The sequence below is a fragment of the Syngnathus scovelli genome, chromosome 2, assembly GCF_024217435.2.
Source record: "Syngnathus scovelli strain Florida chromosome 2, RoL_Ssco_1.2, whole genome shotgun sequence".
NCBI classification, from domain to species: domain Eukaryota; kingdom Metazoa; phylum Chordata; class Actinopteri; order Syngnathiformes; family Syngnathidae; genus Syngnathus; species Syngnathus scovelli.
In genome coordinates, this window is record NC_090848.1 from 22,511,825 (window position 1) to 22,533,119 (window position 21,295).

Genomic DNA, 21,295 nt, shown 5'->3' on the forward strand with positions numbered 1-21,295 from the left:
GATTGAGAACAGTGACGTTCAAAGGTTGACGTCACGTTTCCATTGGCTCGTCGCTCCGTTAATTGGCGAAGAGAGACCCGCTGCCAACTATTAAAATAGTCGGAGGAGGGACGCGGGGCGGTTCAGCAGTATCAACAGCAACGCAACAGCAGCTCCAACACCACCGTACGGATAATAAGCAAGTCGGGTGGCTGCGGACATGGATCGTTCGCGTTTCGGCCGCTATGGCGGTATCTGCAGGTAAGCCCATATTGAGCAAATATAGCAAGAGCGGCCTTACAAGTCGACAAATGGCAAGACTTGTATGGCCGTGAAAGGAAATGTTCCATGGCGAGCGCGAGGCGGAAGTAAAAAAGTTGAGTGGACGCTGGTCTCATTCGAAAGTACAAGGACAATGTTTCGTTTGTCGCGAATCTGCTCTATAAATTAATATCTCGTCCATTGTCTTCTAAATATCCAGTCGTTAAAGTTTTGTTTTTATGGGCGGTCGCAAACAAAGCCAACGACTAACTTTTGAATCTCACATTTCCGTCGGCTAGTAAACAATCATGGAGGAACTGTTTTGTATGCGCGCGGTGCGTGGAGAGAAGCCCACAAAGCTAGCTTGCCATTATGTTTGTGTTGCCACATGTTTGCGTCCATTACTTTGGCGTCAAGTGGCAACACGTAATTCCAAGATTCCAAAGCCCAAATAAAGTACGTGGTGAAACGTGGACCTTGAACATGCACACCGGATCAAGTCAATGATTCTGAGGGTGTGTGTGGTTACCTTTTTAGTGTTGGCTTGTTCCGTAAAAGCTTTGTGTCAACATCGATTAACATTGGCCTTAAAAGTGATTATTTGACAGTGTTTAACGCAAAGGTACAGGGTAGTTTTGAACAGTACGGAATTCCCACACACAATTGTTCTCGCTTAGTTTGCTATCTTTTAATTTCCACCTAAATATATTTATGGGGGGTCGGTCGCCAACCTTTCTGAGACGGAGTTACTTTCGAATAATTTTAAGGGCTGCCCGTTTACACTTAACAGACACGGATCTAACATTTTTCTCTTAGTGGTGTGAAAAGCAACTCCAGCTGTACCTCAACTTACGAATTTAAATCGCGATTGGGTTTGTAAGTGGAAACATTTTTAAAGGGCTAGAGACACCGGTATATGTATAAATCGGTTTTAGTTAGCTTATGGGCTTATAAATATAAATTGACGCTCGAAACAACGAAAAGGAAGCTGTTGCTCTGAAAAATATAATTTAAATTTGCCGCACAGACGAGTTTGACTGCACCAAGCCGCCAGCCGGAAGTGACGTCTCATGACGTCTCAAGTTGTACGCGTTTAGCTTCAGTGAATGTAAACAAGAAGAGAAGAGGGGCCAGTGCGGAGACGTCGGGCCAGGTTTGCGGCCAACCCAGCTCGCCTAGCCGTGCCTTCCATTATCCTGGCGTACGTTCGTTCGCGGGACGACAAGATGGGTTGAGTTCGCCTGATAGGATCCACGAACCGGACAGTGCGTGCCTGCTGTGTGCTCGTCTTCACAGTGGCCTGGTTGACTGTCATCTTTCCGGACTCTGCTGTGCATCGGGAGCGGCTAGCGTGCTATCACTCTTATTGTTCATCTTCTTGTTTTAATGTTCCTGTGTTGTTTACTTGTATGTGCGTTGTGAACTCTGTCTTGTCACCCTGGGATAGTGAGAAACGTAATTTCGATCTCTTTCTGTGTCTTGACATGCGGAGGAATTGACAATAAAGGAGACTTTGACTTTGAAAAGTATGTCGAAGCGTGACGGGAGGAGCGCAATTCAGAAAATGTGCTCAGCTCAGCCCAAGTGAACTGCTAGATTCATCATATTCTGCGTCAAAAGAGGTTTCTGAATCGGATAAAATGATGCTAATATTGCCGCTAGAAACGGAGCTGTCGCTATCATCTGCCATGTTGTTTGGGTTTGTTGACATCCAGATGTACAACTTGTGACGTCACAGTAATGGCGCCGCCAGTTTGGCTTCGTGCGGGACCCGATCAATAAACTGGCATTTCATTTCAGCTTTATTCTTAGTAATCGGTGTCCATTTTTAATTTCCAATGCGGCAAATGTGTTCACTTTATACATTCTATCAAATTCCGTTCTAATTGAAAAAAGAAAAAAGGGATGTCCCTAGCCCTTTAAAGCTTACGTATCACAGTCATAAATTCTACTGTTTTATGTTTTACTTATTCAGTTGTTGTCTATTTAAAGTGGAACAGCGATGCTTTTGTCTGAATTCCTCGTTTTTCAGCATCCCTGAGTTTGGACTACAAAAGTCTGAGTATTAAAGATGGTGGATTTGCCGAACCGTTTGGCAACACCCATTACCTTGTTTGGTTTATCGTGCCCCAACGGATGCATTGACGCAGTGTCTGTTTACAAGACGTGTTCATAAATATTGTGAGGGGATTTATTTTGTTACGCTGTATGTATGTATGTATGTATGGACAAGTCTTCTGCCGTTGATACCTTTTAATCAATCAAAAAGTTTCCGGCAGAATCAGCTTTATTTTAGCTTTATCAGCTTTATATTATTTTACAAGTTTGTGCATGCCAAACAAGGAATTTGAATCCGGTTGATCCCAGCTTCTGTACAACATTTAAGTGACTTACAACATTCAGGTGACTAATTTAAGTGGCAAGAACAGGATATTATTGCCCAATGATGTCTCTGAGACTGAGTAGTGTGAGTTCATCAGCCCGACAGACTGGGGGAAGAGGCTGTGTCTGTTGGTTTTGGCATACAGCGCTCTGTAACGTCGTCCGGAGGGGAGTAGTTCCAACAGACTGTGACCTGGGTGACAAGGGTTTGTAGAGATGTTACTTGCACGTTTCCTGGTCCTGGACAGGTACAAGTCTTGGATAGACGGGAGGTTGGTCCCGATTATCTTTTCCGTAGTCCTGATTGTCCGTTACAGTCTGTGCTTGTTTGGTGGCCGATCCAAACCAGACAGTGATGGAGGTGCAGAGGATGGACTGGATGATGGCAGTGTAGAAGGTCTTCAGCAGCTCCTGTGGCAGGTTGAACTTCCTAAGCGGTCTCAAAGTACAACCTCAGCTGGGCCTTCTTCTGAACAGAGTCTATGTGGCCGGTCCATTTCAAGTCCTGGGAGATTGTGGATCCCAGGAACTTGAAGGTGTCTGTGGTGGGAATAGCATTACTGAGGATGGTGAGGGGTAGAAGTGGCGAAGGGTCTCTCCTGAACTCCACTGTCATCTCCACGGTCTTGAGCAGGTTCAGCTCCAGGTGGTTTTGGCTGCACTCGTGTACCACCTCCTGTCTGTACGCAGTCTCGTCACCGTCCCGGATCAGTCCGATGAGAGTGGTGTCGTCCGCATACTTCAGGAGCTTCACAGAAGAGTCGCCTGAGGAGCAATCGTTGGTGTAGAGAGAAAACAGCATTGGGGAGAGTACCCACCCTTGGGAGGCGCCAGTGCTGGTGGTCCGGGTGTTAGATGTGATGGTCCCCAGCCTCACATGCTGTCTCCTGTTGGTCAGGAAGCTGGTGATCCACTGGCAGGTGTAGGCAGGCACCGCAAGCTGGATGAGCTTCTGGTGGAGGATGTCAGGAGCAATGGTGTTGAACGCCGAGCTGAAGTCCACAAACAGGATCCTGGTGTACGTTCCTGGGTGTCTAGGTGGTGCAGGATGTTGTGCAGTCCCATGTTGACCACGTCATCCCCCGACCTGTTTGCCCATCGGCAAACTGCAGGGGCTTGAGCAGGGAGCCCGTGATGTCCTTCAGGTGGCTCAACACTAGCCTTTCAAAGGATTTCATGACCACTGATGTCAGGGCGACAGGTCATTCAAACTTGTGACGGCAGGCTTCTTGACCACCGTACGATGATGTAGCTTTTGAAGCACGAGGGCACCTCACAGCTCCAGGAAATGGGTGAAGATCTGTGTAACGGTGGGTGCCAGCTGTTCAGCACAGACTTTCAGGCGGAAGGGGGACACCCCATCTTGGCCTGGGTCATCCTGACCTTCTGTCTCTGGAACATCTGACACACCTCCTCCATGTGGATCTGAAGTGCGGGCGAGGCTTCTGAAAGAGAGTGTACAGTTAAGGACAAAATTATTAGCCCCCCTTTGAAAATTTCATTATTTTTTTGAATATTTCCTGACTTACTAGAGCAATGAAATTTTAGCACAGCATTTATGAGCATATCAGATTTATTAGGAAACCTTTATTACACATAATTTTGCTCAGAAGCAGAACATTGCATACAAAACCAAAAAATACCATGGTAAAAAAATTATTAGCCCCCCTAACATCAATAGTCAATTGTGTATCCTTTTTGCTGGACAACAGCTTGCAGTTGTTTTGTATAGTTCTCAACAAGCTTAAGACAGGTCTCCTGAGGAATTGCAGCCCATTCTTCCTTGGCAACTCTCTCAAGTTCCTCCAGGTTTGATGGTCGTCTGACGTGAACTCTGGTCTGCAATTGTTTCCATAAGCTTTCGATGGGGTTTAAATCTGGGCTTTGTGCAAACCACTTCAGAACATTGACTTTGCTCTTCTGAAGGTATTCCTTAACCATTATCGATGTATGTTATGGGTCATTGTCATGCTGAAACACAAAACGACGACCAAAACCCAGCTTCGAAGCAGACTGTTTAAGGTTTTCCCTCAAAATCTTCTCATAATCTTTTTTCCTCATGATTCCTTCTACCCTGACAAGATTCCCAGTGCCAGCTGCACTGAAGCACCCTCAAAGCATAATGCTCCCACCTCCGTGTTTCACAGTCGGGACAGTGTTCTTGGCATTGTATGCTTCTTCCTTCTTCCTCCAAACAAAGGCTACATCTCTGTGACCAAACAGCTCCAGTTTAGTCTCATCTGACCACAGAACACGCTTCCAATATTGATCACCTTTCTCTATGTTGTCTCGAGCATACTGCAATCTCGCTTAAAAGTGTCTCTTTTGAAGGAGTAGAGTTCATCTTGGTCTGCACCCTCGCAGACCATTTCTGTGCAGGGCTCATGTGACTGTCTTCCTTGAGACATCTATTCCAGACTTCCCCAAGTCATTAACTAGTGTCTTGGTAGTTGTTCGTGGATCTTTTGATAAATCTCTGACTACCTTTCTTTCCAAAGATTTTGAAATCTTTCGCTTCCTGCCTCTGCCTTTGTTGTTCTGTACTGTGAATTTCCTTGAACTTCTTTATAAGGCTTCTGACTGCAGTTCATGAGACTTTGAATTGCTTTGATATACTTGTATAACCTTCTCCTTCCTTGTGAGCATCAACAATTATTTTTCTTAAGTCAAGACTAATTTCTTTTCCTTTCACCATGAGTGCAGACTAATGTGAACTACAGGTAAACTTCAACCAAGCGTAATATTGAAAGCAATGTCTAGATTTGATTTCAGGTCAATCATTGAGAGTTTGGCAAAGTTTTAACAACTTGTTAGACCAGTGTTTTGGAATATAACTCAACAGATCAACCATTACTCCCAAAGGGCTAATAATTTTGACCATGGTATTTTTTGGTTTTGTATGTAATGTTCTGCTTCTGAGCAAAATTATGTGTAATGAAGGTTTCCTAATAAATCTGATATGCTCATAAATGCTGTGCTAAAATTTCATTGCTCTAGTAAGTAGCAGTCAGGAAATATTCAAAAAATAATTACATTTTCAAAGGGGGGCTAATAATTTTGTCCTTAACTGTAGGTGATAACAACAATGGAGGTGTGAACTAGGGGGAGGTGTGGATGTTGCTTGTGATGCAGGAGGTCCTGTTGTGTGGCTGGACTGTTCAAACCTGCAGTAAAATCTGTTTAGCTGGTTTGCAAGCCTTGGGTTCGCCACATAACGGGCGAATTAAATCTTAAATCCCGTGATGCTCTGCAGGCCTTTCCACACTGTTGAGGGATCAGGATTGGTAGAGAGGTCTCTCTCCAGGCTCTCCCTATAGCTTCTCTTAGCTTTCCTGATCTCTTGGGTCAGTGTGTTCCTGGCCTGCCTGAACAGGTCACGGTCCCCACTCCTGTAGGCCTCCTCCTTGGCTTTGCGCAGCATCCTGAAGTTTGGTGTAAACCATGATTTGTTGTTGTACGTGCAAAAGGTATTAGTCTGCACACACAAGTCCTCACAAAAGCTGATGTATGATGTCACAGTGTCAATGAGTTCATGCAGGTCAAAAGATGCAGTTTAAAAAAAAAACAAAAAAAACAATCGGTGCAGTCAAAGCAGGCTTGGAGGTCCTGCTTTGACTCCACTGTCCATTTCCTCACAGTCCTCACCACAGGCTTAGAGGTTTTTAATTTCTGCCTTTAGGTCAGATGAACTAGACAGTGGTCCGAGAGTCCTAACGCAGCACGGGTAACAGCGCAGTATGCGTCCTTTACTACGGAGTAGCAGTGGTCCAGTGTATTTGTGCTTCTGGTGGGACACATTATGTACTGTCTGTATTTGGGGAGTTTGTGTGTGAGGTTCGCTCTGTTAAAATCATCCAAAACAATGATCAATGAGTTTGGTAGTGTTTTTCTCCATGGCTGTCAGCCAGCTGTTGCGTGGTTTTGATCGCACGTGCATGTGGTGGAATGTAAACAGCCACCATTACAATGGAATTGACCTCCCGTGGTGAATAAAACGGCCGGCAGTTTATGAAAAGTGTCTCTAGGAGAGGGCTGCAAGACTCTTTCAACACTGTGACATCAATACTGTTGAATTTTGTCCACAATTTAGGGAGCGGGTCATCTGCGCCTCACGGCAAAAGCCATTGCCAATCACCTGTTATCCAATTTACTCACTGCGTGCTCGTTTGATTTCTTCGGATTTAGGAAAATGCTAAGACACTGAAGCAGAAATTAGACTTACACAGGTTGGTTGAGTTCAATCACAATTCTTGTTCAAAAGCTCTGTTTTCAGGAAAGTACAATACAGCGCTGGGCCCTTCCAGAGCGGAAAGTCTCCATTCAGAAAAGGCAACGTTCAAGGTTCTTTGGTTAGCTTATATCAGCTACACATGCCAGTGTGGGCCGAGTTTGATGGGTGATGAGTCTTTGGGGTGGGGCAAGTTCGCCATGGGAGTGGGTGCTGGTTATGGGCGATTCGGTGTGTGTGGCAATATATCAGAAGTCATTTGTTATTTCAAAGTGCTCAGAAATATATATCAGATCATAAAGTTATAAAAACCTTTCTCATCACCACTTATCAAAAATGTCTAGTTATGTCTTCTTTATTGATTTGGTGTGTAGGTATAATTATATGCTTAAAATGTTTCTTTTATTTATTTAATATGTGAATATACTTGTCTGCTTATGTACTTTATTCAATGAGGTTTGAGCATATCTGTTTTTGCAGCTAGGCAGGACTTTTTGTATTTCGACCTCATTTCTTCACTACACCAACCTTCAAGTAAACGCTACCTCGGCTAAAAAAAGCTACATATATGTCGACCAGAAAGGGAGGTGCACATCTTGCGGCCTTGGGTGTGTGAGGTGTGAAGTATCTGATTTGCATTTAAAGAGATTGCACCAAAACAGCTTGCTCTGAGCCCCTCTTCAAAATGGGTAAAAGAGGGGCCTCTGATGCTATGATGACGAGGAATTCAGACAAAATATTTGCTGTTCCACTTAATATAACAACTGAATAAGTAAAACAGTAGAATTTATTAGCATGATATGTGGACTTAAATGCATATTAAAAAATCTACTTCTAAAGATGCTTGGATCCCAAATATGGGCATGACAGACAAACTTTGAAAGGGCCATAACAGTTTGCGTTAGGAGCCTTAAACTTTTAATTCTTTCATTTGACATCACGAGGCACTAATAGACTAAAAATGGGGAAATTTGTAACGGTGTCTCTGAGAAGGTTCTGTGGATTTGTGTGAATTGACATGGAATTGCTTAGTTATCCTTTACATAAAGTCATGATGTTTGAGGCTCAATGATTTAAAAGCAAACCTCTGACTAATGTCTGTGAAAAAAAAAATCTCCATGAATAACAAAGCACCTTTCCTTTCTTGTAGGCATTTCTTGAATGGATCGTGCAGATATGGCTCAAGATGCCATTATTCACACGAATTACCCGCTGAACCGCCGTCTCAAATATGTCGGTTCTTCCAGAAAGGTGCATGCTGGTATGGTGAACGGTGCAGGTAATGTTTTTGACTTGTCTACATTTTCATTTGAATTACTTACCAGGAATTGTGATTCCCTACCAGGTATATCCATATCCCCCAATCAGAAGGTGGTGCAGATGTTGCAGGTCGAAGACTGGCTATACCAACAGTCTTCTCCTCCACATCCTCTTCCTCCTCTTCTTCCTCCACCTCCGTGGCCCAAGGTACAGCTGACCGACAGGGTTCTGAGACCTTTGCTCGTATGCAGGCTGATGTGTCGCCAAGGCGTCAACGTGGCTCATCGGGGTCCATGGTGACCTCTGCAAATGTCGTCTACACTGGGAACAGAAACACTGCGAAGCAATTACATGGTGGGTGCTATAACTCATGATTGGTTGTGTTGTCAAAATTTAAATGGAGTCATTTACAACACTATGACACTGCTTTAATGTCCATTTTCCAGGTTGATCAGTTAATTCTGTGAATTCCTACTGGGGTCAAAGCTGCCACAATCGTACAACTTAAATAGTTTAAGTAACAGTTTAACACTCAGACTTTGAGCACAGACCTTCTTTTACCGTGACTGTTTTGATTTTTGGGTTTCCCACCGCACTAGCCTTTTCACCTCACTTTCTGATTGGCTGCACGTCACTGTCAACCAGCCGGCTGTGTGCTTGTTTGTCCTCTGGTCCCAAAAAATCTAACATGTTGAATATCGTTGACTTAGAGTTGAACGTCTTTTCAAGAGGCTGACATCAGCCTGAAGACGACACCACAAAGCATAATTATCTGCTAAAATGATCTTTTGAAGCCATTACTAGAATTGGGGCTGACCTTTCATTGATTGACTCATGTTTTTTTTTTTTACTTCATAGAATACTGTGGGCATCTCGTGATTGGTCTATTTAGTCACATGTGACGTAGAGGGGCTTCCCCCTGCTCGGGGTCGGCCAAGCCAGCCGGGCTGGCCCGGCAAGATTACAGAAGACGAACAGGTCTTCATGTCAATATACGCAGACTTTGTTGTCACCAGATGTGTTACCTCTAAGGCAGGGGTCGCCAAGTCCCGTCTTCAAGGGCACCAAGCTAACCTGTTTTAGATGCATCCCCACTGCAACACACCAAATCATCAGGATTGTTATCAGGCTTAAAAGAGGTTGCTCATGAGCTTGATCATATGGTGGAATGAGGTGGATGGTATACCTTGTTTTTCCAACTGTCTTGTGGGTTACAGATCGATGTTCTGGTTACATGAATTGATATGGGGTAATGAAAAGAGAGGGGTTTTCTTTTCCCCTAAACCCAGCCCTAGTGTCCCGTAACGAGGCAAAGTACACTTTGACTTCAGTCTTGTTCACACAGACAAGCAGACACTTGGAGTGCTTTTGCTGTATTTATTTACCCCTTGAACCAGTTTAAAACATGTGCAACCGGAGGAAATATTTACCAGCATAGCCTTTGTGAGCATATTGGGTGTAATGTTGACTGTTCAGTGACTTGTGACCCTTTACAGCCCATTCCCAAAATGAAGAAAAATAAAGTTGACAGAGAGGGCTGTCGCTTCTAGAACAAGATGAAATAGGTGTCTTTTTTTTCCCTCTGAAATGAACAAATACTGTATGTATGCCTAATTTGCTAAAAGACTGGCTATTTTCAAGAGGCACTACCAATATGCAATGATTTTTTTTTTTTTGTCCTCCAAAGTCTCTTATGTAGTCTTTCTACTAAAAAAATATGGCCACTTTGAGTAATTCAGCACAACAGTTCCTTTTAAAATCAAGTAAAGTAAATAAGTTATTTTATCATGGTAACCATGGCAGCGCTGGTCTTATGACAGTATCACTGAGGTATAGTGTAATGGGCTGACAGTGATGATTAGTTGAATTTTGAGTCAAAATTGTACAACTTCAGTATACATCTTATTTGCAGATGCTCATTCCCGAGTGCCGCCCAAGAGCTCAGATCAGTGTGACGCAAATATGTGTGACAAAGAGGTTTGTGGTCTGATCATTTTTGTGTTCAGTTGTACCTGATAAGATCGAGCTTGTTCTATTTATTTATTTATTTTTAACCACAGGAAAGTCTTCCCAGTAGCACAGAAGCCGCGGGTGCCTCTGCGTCCTCGTGTACCGACGGGACGTTGGAGGCATTCCTGCAGAGTCGGGATATCACCTGTGGCATATGCATGGACAAGGTGTATGAGAAGATGGACCGCAGAAACCAGGTGTTTGGAATCCTACCCAACTGCAGTCATGCTTTCTGCCTGCAGTGCATCATGACCTGGAGGAAAACCAGAAACCTCGGGCCTGATATTGTCAAGTAAGTTTTTGTTTATGCACATGCTCATTTTTAATTTTGTGACCTTGGATGTGCTCTCTGCTTCAGGACCTGCCCACAATGCAGGGTGAGATCGGCCTTCTATATACCTAACAAATACTGGGTGGAAGGTCAAGCAAAGGAAAGCCTAATAGCAGACTTCAAAGAAAAATTCAGGTAAACCGTTGAAAGCATGTCACGACTGTGCCATGATTGTATTTGAGAAACTGATTAGAAGTCTGCAGAGCTGACATTGTCATGGTTAAGAAATGTAACTACGGTGTAAATGCAGTGCAATATTCCTGCGTTACTGGCTGCCCATGCCCAGTATGGCTGCCAATAGCTACCAGGCTACTTTGCAACGCCAGTTTTCTATGCAAAAATGAATACTCAAACTTGACAGCATGACACAGTTATAGTTCCTACTAATTCTAAACAATTGTGTGTTTTTTTTTTTTAAATAATTTACTGCCATTGACAAGTATGTTTTTTTTTTTTTTTGGGTCCTCCATTGTAAATTTCAAACTTGGAAGCATTGGTACTCATGCACAGGCACTAGAAGATGGAATTTCTGTTCCATTTTAAATGACAAAATTACACAATATCATAATTCCCCAAATACCAATACTCAAAACAAATAAAAAAGTAGATATCAGCCCAAGCACTCCAACTCAGCCGCGGCAGCCGCTAACGCGGCTGCTGTCGCATAATGGCGTAAGACTGTCTGAGATGGATTCAAATAGTTGACGCGTCAAACTGTTTGAATCCATTTCATGTAAATAAAACTAATAGCAGAGCGTGGATATTAATACTGTTAATTTACAATGCAAAAGTCATTTTTTCCACATTTGAGGTGGCTGTCCTGATTGTTCCATTTTGATATGCACGTGCACCCACTCGGTGCATTTTGGTAACCAAGTGCGCTCTTATCCAATTCATCCACAGAAATTATAAATATTGAAATATCGTGAAACATAATGCATACAGCCAGTTAGGTCTTGATCTATCAAGCAATCACTATCTTAAAAGACAGGAGGCGTATTGTCCATGAAAAAGGCAAGTGGATCACTCATTCCTGTGGAACAGGTAGATTCTTGCACTCTTTGTCTGAACTAACCTTTTATACCAGTCCAGTTCGTGGGTACTATGCCTGCTTGGTCACGTACCAGTTTTTTTCCATGATGTCATACATTGGCCTCAGATGACCCAAATGCTTCCAGAATAGACTGCACCTGCATCTCGGCCGGTCTCAACCGGATTCAACCAGATGAGGTGACCATGTTCTCGCGGAAGTAACAGTTTTCTCAGGGATGCTTCATCCTGTTTCCCACTTCCAAATCTTGTCAATTGTCCATCAACGTGACATTTGCAAATGTTTTTTCTCTGACGTGTTCCGTAAAACAACATTTTGTTTAGGCCTCAAATGGATGAACGTGACCGAGGTCACGCTCATGTGTGGGATCTCAGTCTTCCACCACTTAGTATTACCATTAACCCTTTCCGCCTCCTTGTCTTCGTTCACATTTATACATTCATGTGTAAATGGAACATCAATATTACATACATTTTTCCTGCAATTAGTATGTTTCCCCAATAGATGGGGAAGCGCCCGCCCGCGCATTTACTCCCGGAAGCCGTGTCAGAAAGCTCGGTGCGCACTCACAAGTGTGTGTACGTACTAAGTAGTACGGACCCGGCGCACTCCGCGCTCTATTTCCATCAGTGCCAAATTTCGAGTGTGGGCTGTGACGTCAGCATTCTCGTAACTCGCGCGCTGAGCTTTCAGATACAATTTTACGTTAATGCCACCCACAAACCTTCCCCTGGAATCCTTCCACTAAAATGAGTGGCCCGAGGAAAAGAAAGGTGGACACTGAGTGCCGAGTGTTTAAAAAAAAAAAGAGAGAGAGGACAATTTGGCTCAACCTACGTGTCTGAGCAGACGTTCCGCCACATGAACGTGAACAAAGTCCGTCACAGCTCTCGGTTAACGGACCGACACCTCGGCTCTGTCCTAAGAATTACCACAACAAATTTTACTCCAGACCATGATGCACGAGCAAAAAAGGGAGAACAACAATACTATTGATTTCTTTATTACTTTATTTAGAAGTATTCTTTCACTGATTCTTCAAGATGATGTATTTGGTCAGAATGTTTGCCGTTTGATGTGATTTTGCCTCATTAGATAATCATGTTTCATAAATCTGACCTGCAGGCGCTGAAGCGATGGAAACTATTATTCATAATAACAGTGTCATATTTAATGAGAATCACTTATAGTAGTTTTTTGGTGAAATATTTGTTTAATGCTGTTAATAAATGCATTTGTTTTCAAAAAGCTTTTTTTTTTTAATGTCTGCTACCGACTAAAAGCACAAACCTTTTATGCAATGACCTTTACATGTCATTTCTATTACATCACACAAACACTACATCCATCTGCTCCTGGTTCGGCCCCCCGATCAAAATTTAGAACCAAATTCGGCCCACCAGTTATAAAGTTTGCCCACCCCTGGGATAGAGCAAGAGCATGCACACGTATACACGTTTACATAGAAACCCAAATACTGCTGATATTTGTCAAAGGTTATTGATTGCATGGAAATGTAGTCAATGATGTACCAAAGGGGGAAAAAAAAAAATTCAAAGCAGGGTACTACAGTTGTGGCAATCTTTTGAATATAGGATATCCATGCACAGTACTCAGAACCATACCACAACCCAAAACTAACTGGGCAACTTCTTCCATAAATGAGATGTGTGTAGTACCATGACTGAACTGTAAGAGGCCGCAAGGTTGCCACAGGACATCATTACTTTTGGAAAATGCAAAGAAGAAATGGAAGAAGCTAAGCTAACTGTTAGCTATAGACTACACTCAGCTCTGCTGTGGTGTCAAGTCCCTCTTGTCATTTTTATTTTGGTGAAATGACAATTCGGCGACCACGCAGATTAAAAAAATTTGCATTTACAATCATTGAACATTCAACATTAACTATTCTCGGCTCTGGCGTTTCCCCAGCAGATTGGGGAGAGAGGGAAAAAAAATCACAAACCTCATACAACACATATGTCAGAGTTACGGCCCGCGGGCCAGATCCGGCCCGCGAATTAATTATCAATGGCCCCCTGGATGATATTGAATTACTATTAGAACCGGCCCGTAGGCCACACCCGCCCGCTGGTGTTTTGCATGCACCAACACTACATTTCCCACAATGCAACGGTAGCCCGCGATGTCCCTGCAGCTCGCACAAGCGGTTTCATTATTCATCAGTAGTCAGAGCAGAGTTCAACTTTCTGATACCCCCCTCCTCAAAAATGGCTAAACGTAAGGTGGACGCTGAGAACAGGGGGTTTCAGGCCAGGTGGGAGGCAGAGTACATGTTTACGGAGGTAAGAGGCAAACCTGTGTGTCTTCTGTGTGGAGAAAATGCGGCTGTAATGAAAGAATTAAATTTAAGAAGGCACTATCAAACGTCTAAGAAACACACAGACCAAGACAAGAATATGGAATATGAACAAAAGCTACAGAAGGTGGAAGAATTAAAACGAGGTCTTAAGTCCAGACAGGCTATGTTCACGTATGCTAAATCACAAAGCGAGGCTGCTGCCAAGGCTAGCTTTATTGTGGCAAAAGAGATCGCAAAATCACCCCGGCCCTTTGCAGAAGGAGAGTTGATCAAAAACGGGTTTTGAGCCTCAGAGCCTAACCCCGAACATTGATGAACTTGTACAAACAATGAGACACCTCTAAGTATCAGGCTCAGCCTCAGACAAGTGAGCATCACAGAACAGTAACGTATTTTCCGTTTTTTAATTCGGTTACATTTTTACATTTGTTTCTACAAGACGTAAATTTTTTAATTTTATTTATTTATATTTATTTTTCAGTTGAATGGACCAAGGGAAAATTGCAGATAAGAGCCATGAGAAAGAATACAACTGATTTGATTATTTTTTTATTTTACGATTTGAAAGCAATGATCGGTAGATCATAGAGCAGCACAATAATACATTTTCAGTTTATAATGCATGCACTTTTACTTATGCATTTATGTTGATATTAAGAAACACATTTTGTTTTTAAAACAATTGAATTTTTTGCTGTTTGGCTGTTGAAAATGTTTTCCCTTGAAGTTACTGACAGAGCCATAACAAAATATTGCCATATTCATTTAATCATTAAATAATGTACACTGTGTTAGGTCTTAGTTCAAAAGGCTATGTGCAATCATTCCGATATATTTTAATAAACATTGAACCAGTCCGGCCCTCGGCTTGTAGCAAATTTGTTTTTTTGGCCCTCGGTGTGTTTGACTTTGACATCCCTGTCATACAACATGTACACGTACCTCTAATTTGACCTGAATTTTTTTGCTTGTACCCTGATTTGTACTGAAATGTCTGTTTCTGTTGCTTTTCAACCTGCAGTAAGCGAAGCTGCAGTTATTATGCACGATACGAACACTGTCCCTTTGAAACGGAGTGTCTCTATCGGCATGACAGGACTGCACGCCGCACATCATTCTTGGTAAGCATGTTTTGCTGAATATTTGGTCTACTGTTGCCATCTGAGCTTGGCCTTCACTTGTCTTTTTGCCCATCAGTGTACTACAGATGATGAAGATGACGATGAAGACTACGATGATGACGAAGACTATGATGGTCTGCTCAATTTCTTTATAGCCATGACGCTTCTTCGTGCTGATGAGGATGGTGACGGTGACAATGTTGACGATGATGGTGACAACTTTGACATTCCTTTTTTCCTAGCGGAGTATGGATTCTGAACCCTCTTTTCCTCTTTCACACGCAATTTCCTCCGTGTGGAAATGGGTCCTAGAAAAAATTGTCACCGCAAGTTGGTATAACTGTGTTACAACACGACTGTCCCCCTTGGATCGGTAATGAGGCTTTTGGAGTAGGCAAGGCTCAGTCGTTATTAGTAGCAGGACATGTGCTAACTGACCTGCTATCCCTCAAACCGAGAAGAAACCTCATTTGACCTGCTGTAGTGGACAGCTAGAAATAGAGGTGCACAGTGATCAAAATACTGTGCTCTAGCTGTAAACTGTTTCTGTTAACTGTCTTGACAGGATAAAGGTGTTTTTTTTTTTTCCTTCCTCCGGCCGTAGTGATTAAAACTTTGACATCTTGTACATTTATCTCTATGCCGCTGTCAGAGATAATTGCTTAAAGCGGAATTGACCAGAAAAAAGTGGTTTTAAGTGTTGTGTGGATAGTCCTTTTTAAATTGTCTAAAGAAAAAGTGTACTGTACCCCTTGATGGTTGATGTCCAATCCTGAATATTCCTGCCTCGATTGTACCCCAATGAAACTCTAGCTTTGGCATAACCATTGAAATGTTTTTTTTTAAGTTTCTTTTAACAAGTTGTACTTGTACATTGAAAATAAACATTATTTCCCAGTTTGTCTCACCGAAAACATTTAGTTCTATTATTAATCATTTGAATTAGATGTTGCAATTCTTTCCTAACTTTTGCTGCCATGGTGCCCAAGCTATTTATACCAAGGAAATTACCACCACCTGAGAAAAAATACTGAACACTTAAGTACCATCATCACCACTATTAAAATAGCTTAGTAAGTAGTGTTTGATCAAAGCAAAGAATTTAGTCCTGAATATACAGCACAATGAATGAATTATTATTGTAAACCACTTTAACTACGTAATGTTTCAGCATGACCAGTGTATAAATATCAAATGTACTTGAAATTTTATTTCATTCAAATTGTTCCACTTCTTTGCTTTTAAATGTTTCGGGTGGGTTGCTTGCAAAGCCTTTATCTCCTGAACTACTTTATCCTAATGAAGATCACAGGCTTGCTGGAGCCTATCCCAACTGACTTTGGGCGGTAAGTATTAAATCCAACTGAAAAGCCGAGATGCGCACTTTTATTAAATTTTACTGGCCTCTCCTCAGTCTTTCAGTCTGTGACCCGGGCACTCTTGCGTCTTCATACCGCCATCCTCATCGTTGAGAAAAGGGCTTCCGTCGCCGTCCATCGTCACATGTAAAAAACAAAAAAGCGATGGTTGCCAAAGTTACAAAGCCTCACGTTCATTTATTTGTAATCTTAAAATAACGCCCCCCCCCCCCCCCCCCCCCCCAAAAAAAAAAGTTAAAATGGCTTACTTTAACCAGGATCCTGCTCTGCCTTGTAGCAAAGGATAGAATGAAATACAAGGTTTCATAATACACAAATATAAATGTTTAAACCTCATTAGCTGGCTAATTTACTATTCACCGTTACTTAATGTCCTTCAACAAACCTGATTCAAATGATTACATCATTCGCCAGGTCTGCAGAAGTCTGATAATCTCAATCATAAAATCATTACAAGTCTCTCTTGTCTTGACTTTTTGTAAGGTTTTCTTGAATATTTCAGAGTTCTTGTGCTGGCCTAAAAACTACAAGAAGCGCTAGGCCTACATTTACAACTTAAATCAATTTGTATTCATTTGATTTAAACAACTTGTTAGAATAGGCCTCTTTGACACATGTGATTAGCTGGATAGCTTGAGCTATGCCGCCATCTTGTCCAAATCATTGTGACCAGACACACAGTGAAGGTTTAGCGCAGGGATGTCAAAGTCAAACACACCGAGGGCCAAAAAAACAAATTTGCTACAAGCCGAGGGCCAGACTGTTTCAATGTTTATTAAAATATATCGAAATGATTGCACATAGCCTATTGAACCAAGACCTAACACAGTGTACATTATTTAATGATTAAATGAATATGGCAATATTTAGTTATGGCTGTCAGTAACTTCAAGGGAAAACATTTTCAACAGCCAAACAGCAACAAATTAAGTTATTTTTAAAAACAAAATGTGTTTCTTAATATCAAGATAAATGCATAAACAAAAGTGCATGCATTATAAACTGAAAAATTATTATTGTGCTGCTCTATGATCTACCGATCACTGCTTTCAAATCGTAAAATAAAAAAATTAATCAAATCAGTTGTATTCTTTCTCATGGCTCTTATCTGCAATTTTCCCTTAGTCCATTCAACTGAAAAATAAATATAAATAAATAAAATACAAAAATGTATGGCACACACACAAAACGATACTTTCTTCAAAGAAAAATCACGTCTTGTAGAAACAAATGTAAAAATGTAACTGAATTAAAAAACGGAAAATACGCTACTGCTCTGTGATGCTCACTTGTCTGAGGCTGAGCCTGATACTTGGAGGTGTCTTATCTTTTGTACAAGTTCATCAATGTTCGGGGTTAGGCTCTGAGGCTCAAAACCCGTTTTTGATAAACTCTCCTTCTGCAAAGGGCCGGGGTGATTTTGCGATCTCTTTTGCCACAATAAAGCTAGCCTTGACAGCAGCCTCGCTTTGTGATTTAGCATATGTGAACATAGCCTGTCTGGACTTAAGGCCGCGTTTTAATTCTTCCACCTTCTGTAGTTTTTGTTATTATTCCATATTCTTGTCTTTGTCTGTGTGTTTCTTAGACGTTTGATAGTGCCGCCTTAAATGAAATTCTTTCATTGCAGCCACATTTTCTCCACACAGAAGACACAGGTTTGCCTCTTACCTCCGTAAACATGTACTCTGCCTCCCACCTGGCCTGAAATCACCTGTTCTCAGCGTCCACCTTACGTTTAGCCATTTTTGAGGAGGGGGGTATCAGAAAGTTGAACTCTGCTCTGACTACTGATGAATAATGAAACCGCTTGTGCGAGCTGCAGGGACATCGCGGGCTACCGTTGCATTGTGGGAAATGTAGTGTTGGTGCGTGCAAAACACCAGCGGGCGGCTGTGGCCTACGGGCCGGTTCTAATAGTAATTCAATATCATCCAGGGGGCCATAGATAATTAATTCGCGGGCCGGATCTGGCCCGCGGGCCGTAACTCTGACATATGTGGTTTAGCGGGAGTACAATTATCAGAGCAGCAGATGGAAAAAGAGCGTCAGAAAACGTTTGATTCGTTCCTTTCTGAGGGCAAAGTGGATACTCTGACACCTGACTGCAGTATGAGATCAGTGTCGACCTTTGACACCAGAGATGAGGCGGCATTTCGAGATGGACTGGCAGCTCTGGATGCCAGCATAGCCAGTCTACAGAAAACAATCAAACGGGATTTATCGGGATGATTGTACCTCAATGGCGTAGTTTACAAGCCTGGCCAAAGTCTTGAGTTCAATTCTTACTCAGTGTTTGTGTGCATGTGAGTATGAATGGTTGTCTCTCTGTGATTGACTCACAAGCAGTCCAGGGTGTAGCTCGCCTGATTTCAGCAGGGTTCAGCCCCAGGTCCCGACAACCCGAATCAGGATAGGTGGTATAGACGGTGGATGGGTTTGAATTTGTTTTTATCCGTTTTAACGACACATAACATTACTAATAAAAATGTGTTTGACTCTGTGTCTATGAGAATCTGGTTTTACAATCATTGAACACTTGATACACATGTATTTTTTTGAAAAGTTTAGTAAATGTGTTTTTGATTGTCAGAAATGGTGTGAATATTGAGAAGCAAGTTACAAAAAGGTATACAGTACATTACAATTCAAAGGTAACTAAAGAATGCACAGCGGATCCTGGTCAAAGTCAGACAACCCAATATCTTGCCCCAACATCAAGCGAGGGGATGAAAAACAGAAATACAGGCATCCCTGCTGCTTGCAGCAAAAACAGTTGCTGGGTTATGGACTTCAAGTAACATCAGGATGCCGCAGATTACAAAGATAACCCTGTATTTCTTCTCTCTCTGATGTAAATACTAACTAGATTTATAAATGATTAATACTCTGGCTCAATAAAGGTTTGGAAACTGTTATATACAACCCAGAGTCAGATGAAGCACCAAGAGGACATTCCCAAAATGTTTCCCAAAAAAGTGAGATCATCATGAACAAATTTCATGTGACAATTTGGGGAACCGAGGCAGCCTGTGAGAAAATATAAAAATGCCTTTGATTTAGAATCTGTCGTGGGATAGATGCATGACACCTTCCATATTTTGAAAAGACTTCTGTTTATAGTGGTCTCTGTCAGACAACTCCTCCGCTGTGTCCCCAAAGCCATGATAATGTCCATAAAGTAGGAATTCGCCCCAATCAGCTTTTATTAGACTCTCTGATTCTGGTCGATGGGGCACGCAGCCGTTGGGACTTCCAGTCAGATGCAGTGAGCCGCACATATCAGGTGAGTTGCGCTGATCGGATGGCGAACTTCCCTGCTGCCAAGACGGCCGTGTGGAAGCTTCATCACAGTCGGGAATGCTTTTCATCGGTTCGTTGTCAACAGGAGAGGGTGGATGGACACTGTCTGCTGGAGAGGGGGAAAAAAGTGTCAACCAATTCACATGAAGTACAAAACTTCACTACTTTGAACAACAGATATTTGAAGTCAAATGGAACAACGCGTCGACAAATTATGCTCATGGACATATTTTCTTTTGCCTATGTGAAAGTGACTAATTTTCCTGTGTGCAATCCTAGCTGCATTGTCACTACAACCTGCATTTGTGGTCAACTCACCTCCACACTTTGATTCCATGCTGTCCTCAAGCTCAGAATGCTGCATCTGTGGTAACACTTCTGCAATGCAACAGACACCATCCGAGTTTACGGGACAAATTCAAGTCCACCTATGCTGCTCTTGATCACAAAGGGAGTCAATGTTACCTCTCCTTGCCTTCTTCATTTGACCATTCTCAAAAGCAGACTGCAGCCTTTTCCTACACAGCAGACCGGGATCACGGACAGGGCCGTTCCCATTCTTCTCCCCGTTGCCATCGAACTCACCGAGCTGCAACAGGTGCTCCTGCAAGTTGGCTATGAAGCGGAGGCAGTCATCAGAGCCGTGAGTGCGTGCGAGGTCAGCTGCAGCTTGGCCACTGGTGTTCCTTAAGCTGCATAGTGAGAAAAGGCAAGTGACTGCAAAGAAAAATTCCATACGGTCATCTGTACAGTATTGAGTGTGTAAAAAAAAAAAAAAAACTTTACAGTCTAGTTTCATTTAAGTAAACAACAAAAGCAACCAAAAGCACATGGTAGACTTTGCGCAGGCTACAGCCCGATTAAAGCACTCACCAAATGAGTCTCTAATGCTCATGTTTTGGATCTCCTCAGAGTCAACACCCTGAGCTTCGGGTTGGTGTCTTGGAAATTGGCTTCTGCTAGCTTTCGTGTCAACCCTGGATATTGGCACCAGGATCAGGCACTATTACCAGACTTTGCTCACCTTCCGTACTTAGGTTGGGTCTGCAGAGATCACCTTTTTACAATGAGATAAATGAATCCACGTGTTGCGTTCGGCTATTTTCAAAGCATTAGGTGTCGTGAGTAGTACCAAAAAGGGACCTTCCCACTTAGGTGAATGCCAATTCTTCCTCTTGATACTCTTGATCAAAACCCAGTCTCCCGGTACCACTTTGGGGTCTTCCTGCGGAGAAATGGGTTCACCATCAGTGTTATTGGTTAGATTCTTTTGACGTTCCAACATTTTCTCATGTAATCAGCTAACGTGGCTTCCTCGGGGATCTCCCATGTGTTCTTGAACTGAGGAAGCCTGTAAGGTCTTCCAAACATAGTTTCATAGGGAGTTAGCCCTGTTGTACTTGTAATATTTATGTACATTTTGACCAGGTCTAAGCACTGAGTCCATGGTCGTTTGGTTTCTTCCATACATTTCTTTAATCCGTTTTTTATAGTCGCGTTAGATCTCTCAACAACTGATTGTGAACGATAGGAACAATGGTTCTTTAGATTTATGTGGAACATTCTCCCAATGTTATGCTGATTTACAAAATGTGGACCAGGGCGGCTCGGTGGCGCACTGGGTAGCACGTCCGCCTCACAGTTAGGAGGGTGCGGGTTCGATTCCA

The 21,295-nt window shown here is 42.5% G+C and overlaps 2 protein-coding genes across 3 annotated transcripts; one reads left to right on the forward strand and one right to left on the reverse strand.

The window, feature by feature from the left end:
* Positions 1-73: 73 nt before the first annotated feature.
* On the forward strand, positions 74-15,843 carry mkrn4 (makorin, ring finger protein, 4). Of its 2 annotated transcripts, none has more exons than XM_049754759.1 (8): positions 74-240; positions 8,001-8,129; positions 8,196-8,464; positions 10,023-10,087; positions 10,171-10,412; positions 10,479-10,586; positions 14,847-14,946; positions 15,023-15,843. In XM_049754759.1, the coding sequence occupies exons 1-8, from the start codon at positions 200-202 to the stop codon at positions 15,203-15,205; spliced, it is 1,137 nt and encodes a 378-aa protein (XP_049610716.1). In that variant the 5' UTR covers positions 74-199; the 3' UTR covers positions 15,206-15,843. The 2 variants fall into 2 exon arrangements, with proteins under 2 accessions (XP_049610716.1, XP_049610717.1); XM_049754760.1 differs by having other exon boundaries at positions 8,001-8,111.
* A 3,033-nt stretch (positions 15,844-18,876) lies between these two features.
* LOC125988958 (ankyrin repeat domain-containing protein 10-like) lies at positions 18,877-20,401 on the reverse strand. Its single transcript, XM_049754860.2, has 3 exons — positions 20,094-20,401; positions 19,947-20,006; positions 18,877-19,737 (listed from the first exon to the last, which is right to left on the reverse strand). Exons 1-3 carry the CDS (start codon positions 20,362-20,364, stop codon positions 19,385-19,387), a joined length of 684 nt encoding a protein of 227 aa, XP_049610817.1. The 5' UTR covers positions 20,365-20,401; the 3' UTR covers positions 18,877-19,384.
* Between the last annotated feature and the right edge of the window lie 894 nt (positions 20,402-21,295).